Raw genomic sequence first — 8,008 nt, 5'->3', positions numbered from 1 at the left:
TGCTCCATTATCTTCTTACCATCTTTGGGTATCACCCACCTACCCTTGAACTTCACACTCCCATCGGAACATAATTCAAATGGCCCATACTTCCCATCGACCATTTTCTCTTTAATCTTGTTCAGCCACTCATCTTCCAGTTGAGCTTGTTCAATGCTTTTAAATAACATTGGAGTGGTTGACAGATAATACATCTTCACTTCTTGTTCTATTTGACCGCGCTCTATTACCTCCAGATTAAGCCTCTGAAAGTCTTTACACAACTGTTCCGGTAGCACCCATAGAGCATGACTCGATTTCCGACTTAACGCGTCAGCCACCTTGTTCGCCTTACCTTCCTGGTATTGGATTTCCAACTCGTAATCTTTAATCAGCTCCAGCCATCTCCTTTGCCTCAGATTAAGATCCTTTTGAGTAAAGATGTATTTTAGGCTTTTGTGATCTGTGAAGACTTTACAGGAGACTCCGTAGAGATAGTGTCGCCAAATCTTGAGAGCGAACACCACTGCTGCGAGCTCTAGATCGTGAGTTGGATAATTAACCTCATGTGGCTTCAACTGACGGGAGGCATAAGCTATTACTTTCCCATCTTGCATCAGGACGCATCCAAGTCCTTGATGTGACGCATCGGTGTATAACTCATATCCATCCGTCTCAGTAGGTAGAGTCAACACCGGGGCCGTTGTTAATCTTTCTTTAAGCTCCTGGAACGCTTTCTCACATTCTTCACTCCAGCAGTACTTCGTAGTTTTCTTAAGCAAATTTGTTAAGGGCTTGGCTATCTTAGAATAATCTTTGACAAACCTTCGATAATAGCCTGCCAATCCCAGAAAGCTTCGGATCTCTGTTACTGATTTGGGCGTCTCCCATTCGGTCACTGCTTGTACCTTGACTGGGTCTACGGCTATCCCTTTTTAGTGACAACATGGCCAAGGAAAGCTACTTCGCTCTTCCAAAATTCACATTTAGACAGTTTAGCATAGAGTCGTCTTTCCCTCAATGCTTGCAACACCACTCTGAGATGCTTCTCATGATCCTTAGGTGTCCTTGAGTAGACCAGGATATCATCGATAAAAACAACGACAAATTTGTCCAAATATGGAAGAAAGATTCGGTTCATCAAGTCCATGAAAGTTGCTGGGGCATTGGTCACTCCGAATGGCATCACCGTAAACTCGTAATGGCCATACCTCGTCCGAAAGGCAGTCTTGGGAATGTCTTGCTCCTTAACTCGGACTTGATGGTATCCGGATCGCAAATCAATCTTCGAGAACACGCCCGCTCCTCTTAACTGGTCGAATAGGTCATCAATTCGGGGCAATGGGTATTTATTCTAAATTGTGACTCGATTAAGTTCCCTATAATCGATACACAATCTGAAACTCCCATCCTTCTTTTTCACAAATAACACCGGTGCACCCCAAGGCGATACACTGGGTCTAATAAATCCTTTTTCCCCCAGTTCTCCTAGTTGAACTTTCAACTCCTCTATTTCTTTGGGCGCCATCCTATAAGGTGCTTTGGAAATAGGTGAGGTTCCTGGCATCAGGTCAATGGTGAATTCCACATCTCTTTCAGGGGGCATTCCTGCAAGGTCATCGGGGAACACATCCGGAAATTCACACACCACTGGGATCCGACTGATCTCCAGTTTTTCTACCTCCGTATCCTGCACCAAACAGAGGTACACTTCATACCCCTTTTGTGCGTATTTTCTCAGTCTTCGAATTGTCATCAGCTTTGGTTCGGGCTCCTTCTCGATTCCTCGATATGAAACCCTTTTCCCTTTCGGTCCTCTTAACAGAATTTTCTTTTCATTACACACTATCCGAGCTTTATATTTCTCTAACCAGTCCATTCCCAATACCACATCTATACCTTCCAACTCAAACCGAATAAGATTCCCGGGACAGTTAACTCCCGCTATCTCTATAGAAACATTCTCATATATGTTCTTACAAGCTACTACTAGTCCTGAGGCAGTCATTACGTTAAGGTTTAACCTAGTAGTAGATCTTAACCCCAATTTATCAGCAAGCATGCAAGAGATGAAAGAATTCGTGGCTCCTGTATCAAATAGAACTAAACCAGGCACAGAGTTTATTAGGAAAGTACCGGCAATGGCGTCGCTTGCTTGAGCCTGGGCGCTATTAACAACGAAAATTCTCCCTTGGCCTCCTGAATTGCTGGCCCCAACTGGCTGTTTTCCTCTATTGTTGGTAATATTGGAATCAACACTCGACGGTCTCCCCTGGCTTACTTGTGGGACATTATTCCCTCTGCCATTTCCACCGCTAAATTGTCCCTGCCTCGGTTCTCCAGTAAACCTTCCCCCTTGATTCAGATTCAGGGGTGGATTCAGATAGCGCCGTGGTTGAATAGGACAGTTCCTCTGCGTGTGCCCCACTCGGCCGCACTGGAAGCATGTAAGTTTCTCCCCTCGACAGTTTTCACCAGGGTGGATCCTCCCGCACCGTGGGCATGGATAACCCCTTACTTGGATTACTTCCCCCTTTCTTTCCCCTTGCCTACTACTGGCTTCTCCAAAGTTTGGTTTCTTGCCTTCAAGTTTCGATTTCCCCTGCTGCGCCTCGGCCTTTCTCTTGTTTCGGCCGTACACCTCCCGCTGATCCAGGTGCACTTGATAATGGTCCGACGCCCGTTCATATGCCTCTTTCAGGGTCGAACACATAAACGGTGCAAGGGCTCTTCGGTTATCCCAGTCCATGCCGCGCACGAATCTTCTGGCCTTGCCCACGTCATCCGGCACGATATCCTGGGCGAATCTTAGCAGTTCTATGTACTTTGCATAATACTCCTGAATACTTGCCCCTTTCTGTCTCAGCCTTAGAAATTCTTCGCATTTAATTCCTCGAATTCTTTCAGTGTAAAACTGAGCCCTCAATGCTGTTTTGAAGTCTTCCCAGTCGAAGTCTGGTTCTTGCAAAAGATCAGGCCCAGTTGTAGTCCACCAATTGTCCGCAGCCTTTGTGAGGTAGTACACAGCCGAGGATATTCTCTGATCCGTAGGGCAGTTTACTGCGTCCAACAACTTGTCAAATGTTCTGATCCACTCTTCCAGAACCACGGGATCTTCTTCTCCGGCATAGGTCGGAGGGTGCCTGCTGGCTATTGCTTTAGCATAATCTACTCGGGGCTGAACTTGATTTTGGTTTGGAGCCTGCTGAGCCATCATGAACTCCGCCATTCTTTCCATCATCTGCACCATGCGATCCATGGTAGAGGTTTCTTCGTTGCCCGCACGACTACGTGTTTCCGGTCTAGGAGGCATATCTACTGAACAAGCGATCAGCTTCCAAAAGGGTTAGAATTTCGCAACCTAACCACCCTGAACGCAGCATCGTATCTACTCAATTACTATACTACAACGTCACTACTCACTTTACCANGACAAATTTGTCCAAATATGGAAGAAAGATTCGGTTCATCAAGTCCATGAAAGTTGCTGGGGCATTGGTCACTCCGAATGGCATCACCGTAAACTCGTAATGGCCATACCTCGTCCGAAAGGCAGTCTTGGGAATGTCTTGCTCCTTAACTCGGACTTGATGGTATCCGGATCGCAAATCAATCTTCGAGAACACGCCCGCTCCTCTTAACTGGTCGAATAGGTCATCAATTCGGGGCAATGGGTATTTATTCTAAATTGTGACTCGATTAAGTTCCCTATAATCGATACACAATCTGAAACTCCCATCCTTCTTTTTCACAAATAACACCGGTGCACCCCAAGGCGATACACTGGGTCTAATAAATCCTTTTTCCCCCAGTTCTCCTAGTTGAACTTTCAACTCCTCTATTTCTTTGGGCGCCATCCTATAAGGTGCTTTGGAAATAGGTGAGGTTCCTGGCATCAGGTCAATGGTGAATTCCACATCTCTTTCAGGGGGCATTCCTGCAAGGTCATCGGGGAACACATCCGGAAATTCACACACCACTGGGATCCGACTGATCTCCAGTTTTTCTACCTCCGTATCCTGCACCAAACAGAGGTACACTTCATACCCCTTTTGTGCGTATTTTCTCAGTCTTCGAATTGTCATCAGCTTTGGTTCGGGCTCCTTCTCGATTCCTCGATATGAAACCCTTTTCCCTTTCGGTCCTCTTAACAGAATTTTCTTTTCATTACACACTATCCGAGCTTTATATTTCTCTAACCAGTCCATTCCCAATACCACATCTATACCTTCCAACTCAAACCGAATAAGATTCCCGGGACAGTTAACTCCCGCTATCTCTATAGAAACATTCTCATATATGTTCTTACAAGCTACTACTAGTCCTGAGGCAGTCATTACGTTAAGGTTTAACCTAGTAGTAGATCTTAACCCCAATTTATCAGCAAGCATGCAAGAGATGAAAGAATTCGTGGCTCCTGTATCAAATAGAACTAAACCAGGCACAGAGTTTATTAGGAAAGTACCGGCAATGGCGTCGCTTGCTTGAGCCTGGGCGCTATTAACAACGAAAATTCTCCCTTGGCCTCCTGAATTGCTGGCCCCAACTGGCTGTTTTCCTCTATTGTTGGTAATATTGGAATCAACACTCGACGGTCTCCCCTGGCTTACTTGTGGGACATTATTCCCTCTGCCATTTCCACCGCTAAATTGTCCCTGCCTCGGTTCTCCAGTAAACCTTCCCCCTTGATTCAGATTCAGGGGTGGATTCAGATAGCGCCGTGGTTGAATAGGACAGTTCCTCTGCGTGTGCCCCACTCGGCCGCACTGGAAGCATGTAAGTTTCTCCCCTCGACAGTTTTCACCAGGGTGGATCCTCCCGCACCGTGGGCATGGATAACCCCTTACTTGGATTACTTCCCCCTTTCTTTCCCCTTGCCTACTACTGGCTTCTCCAAAGTTTGGTTTCTTGCCTTCAAGTTTCGATTTCCCCTGCTGCGCCTCGGCCTTTCTCTTGTTTCGGCCGTACACCTCCCGCTGATCCAGGTGCACTTGATAATGGTCCGACGCCCGTTCATATGCCTCTTTCAGGGTCGAACACATAAACGGTGCAAGGGCTCTTCGGTTATCCCAGTCCATGCCGCGCACGAATCTTCTGGCCTTGCCCACGTCATCCGGCACGATATCCTGGGCGAATCTTAGCAGTTCTATGTACTTTGCATAATACTCCTGAATACTTGCCCCTTTCTGTCTCAGCCTTAGAAATTCTTCGCATTTAATTCCTCGAATTCTTTCAGTGTAAAACTGAGCCCTCAATGCTGTTTTGAAGTCTTCCCAGTCGAAGTCTGGTTCTTGCAAAAGATCAGGCCCAGTTGTAGTCCACCAATTGTCCGCAGCCTTTGTGAGGTAGTACACAGCCGAGGATATTCTCTGATCCGTAGGGCAGTTTACTGCGTCCAACAACTTGTCAAATGTTCTGATCCACTCTTCCAGAACCACGGGATCTTCTTCTCCGGCATAGGTCGGAGGGTGCCTGCTGGCTATTGCTTTAGCATAATCTACTCGGGGCTGAACTTGATTTTGGTTTGGAGCCTGCTGAGCCATCATGAACTCCGCCATTCTTTCCATCATCTGCACCATGCGATCCATGGTAGAGGTTTCTTCGTTGCCCGCACGACTACGTGTTTCCGGTCTAGGAGGCATATCTACTGAACAAGCGATCAGCTTCCAAAAGGGTTAGAATTTCGCAACCTAACCACCCTGAACGCAGCATCGTATCTACTCAATTACTATACTACAACGTCACTACTCACTTTACCACATTTATCAACAAAGTGCTACAGTAGGGCACTATAGTCAATAGTATATCCTACTCTTCGAATCATCAAACAATCACAATTACTAACATATCCTACTCTTCGAATCATCAAACAATCACAATTACTAACAACAAACACTCTTCGAATCATCAAACAATCACAATTACTAACAACAAACACATTTCGAATCATCAAACAATCACAATTACTAACAACAAACACATACGATCATTAGCAGAGATTATATCACACAATACACAATTTTCAAGATTATATGCAACAATGATAGGTGATCCCATGTACCGCTATCCAGCCACCAGCTCCGATTCCGTTCCGAAAGGTTTACACTTGGGTTAGGGTGACACAGTAACTTAAGCTTATCTTAACAAACCTAGGTTGACTCGATCCTAGGCTCTGATACCACCTTGTGACACCCCGGGTTGGTCAACCTTACAACCGGGAGCATCACCGCCACACCTAGGTCGAACCCAGCTAGCCTTTAGCGGTTCATCACTAGGTGCACAGGCTAATTTTCATTACCTGACTCGACAACAGTTGAGGTATAAGTTAAACATTTCAAACATACACATACTTATATATATATATATAAGTTCATAGGTGTGATAACGACGTCCTTAGAACCCCAAAACATAAGTTAGATATATATACATAATCACAATGCCAAGTTTGGCAATTGATCTACTAAGACTGCTGCAGAGTATGTACACAAAAAGAGAGTTTTAGACTACCCCGACTTGACCTCCACCACCTATCAGATCATACGATACACTGGGATCTCAAACTCTCCCCAAACTAGATGCCATTCGCCCTCCAACCACATAAGGTGATCCAAGGAGCGATCAGAGACAATGACCATAGACCATTCTCCCTCGGGAGGAGTGGGATCCCAGAGATATGGGTAATGTACAATGAACTCTAGGGGGTCGCTACCCGGTAAAACTTCTATTGGGTAGTAGCTCCACCGAGCCGGATGAGCATCTACCAGAGACACAAGAGAGCTGGATAGTGAGAAGGAATCGTCAGGAGCTAGCAGAGTGTGGCCGGGTACGTAGGGGTCCTCCCCTATCATATGCTGTACATAGACTCCATATCCAAAAACTGAGCCATTATAGTTCGGTGAAGTTACCGAACTATACGACTCATTACTGGATGACATCTGTTAAAGGGCAACAATGAAGCACCCGTTAGCACGACGGCTAAGTAAGAACCCGCAAGCCTCTCATTTATAGGTAAAGATGATTTAACTTACCAAATGACCATAGCATAGAATTTTCCTAATGACTGATATGCTTTCATGCTTGTAAATTTCGATAATATAAACAAATAAGCATAAATTTAATCATATTCACATTACACACGCGAATTTCCACAACCATACCTGACAACTTCACTATATCCCAATTCTCAGACATCAAACGTCTAGCTTCTTGGAGCTAGCATCACCCATCTCATTATAGACATTGATTCAACCATTACTTATGAAAACTCGACTTAGTTTCATTTCAAAGTATGAGGCCTTATAGGAAATGTTGAATATTCCTTGTCTGTTGACCGAATGAACCTGGAACTTGGGCTTGCGGTCATTACCCAAATTCTCTTCTCGGTCCCTTGGACGAAGGTTCATTAGAATGGCCCCTAGTGTGGCCCCGCCTAGGTCCATTAAAATGACACCAACCCGGAGACGACGGAGTCAATATGCTTAAGTGTGCACACCCCCACAGTCTAGCCATACATGAGTGACGTAGAGACTCGGCGAATAGACTTCGCCTAAGTACGAATACAACCGTACGTATTTCAATGACGACCTTCGGTAATTATAGCCCGAGGTAAAAGACAACAAGGTCCTCGTAACTTCTTGAAACTAAGGTTTTATTCATTTTAAACATTAACTACTCTTGTTCCGACAATACGCTCACCTTTCCTACTCATACACCCTTCAACATGTAGTACATAAGTTCACATATCACGACAACAACCAACATGGCATGATTACACTATCAAATTCTTTCCTATGCTTACCACGCACTTTATTAACTCATTCACGTTCACAACACATAGTTCACATACACTACCTATACCTATACATATATAACATTAACATACCTATACTCATATATATCATATATATACGGTATATAATATAATATATATATCGATAGCATGTAATTGGTAATATAACATATAGTATAGGTATACAAAAGGTATATGGTACATGATATAATGTATTTGGGTAATACATATAGTTTACAA

At 44.6% G+C, this 8,008-nt stretch overlaps 1 protein-coding gene across 1 annotated transcript; it reads right to left on the bottom strand.

The window, feature by feature from the left end:
- Positions 1-3,662: 3,662 nt before the first annotated feature.
- On the bottom strand, positions 3,663-5,567 carry LOC116012906. The gene has a single exon (XM_031252577.1). It carries the CDS (start codon positions 5,565-5,567, stop codon positions 3,663-3,665), a length of 1,905 nt encoding a protein of 634 aa, XP_031108437.1.
- Between the last annotated feature and the right edge of the window lie 2,441 nt (positions 5,568-8,008).

The sequence above is a fragment of the Ipomoea triloba genome, chromosome 3 (assembly GCF_003576645.1).
Source record: "Ipomoea triloba cultivar NCNSP0323 chromosome 3, ASM357664v1".
Lineage (NCBI taxonomy): Eukaryota > Viridiplantae > Streptophyta > Magnoliopsida > Solanales > Convolvulaceae > Ipomoea > Ipomoea triloba.
This window is presented reverse-complemented; position numbering and strand designations above follow the sequence as displayed.

What these genes read in the sequence shown, in the direction of transcription:
- LOC116012906 (XM_031252577.1), bottom strand. Translation starts at nt 5,567, where the DNA reads ATGGATCGCATGGTGCAGATGATGGAAAGAATGGCGGAGTTCATGATG.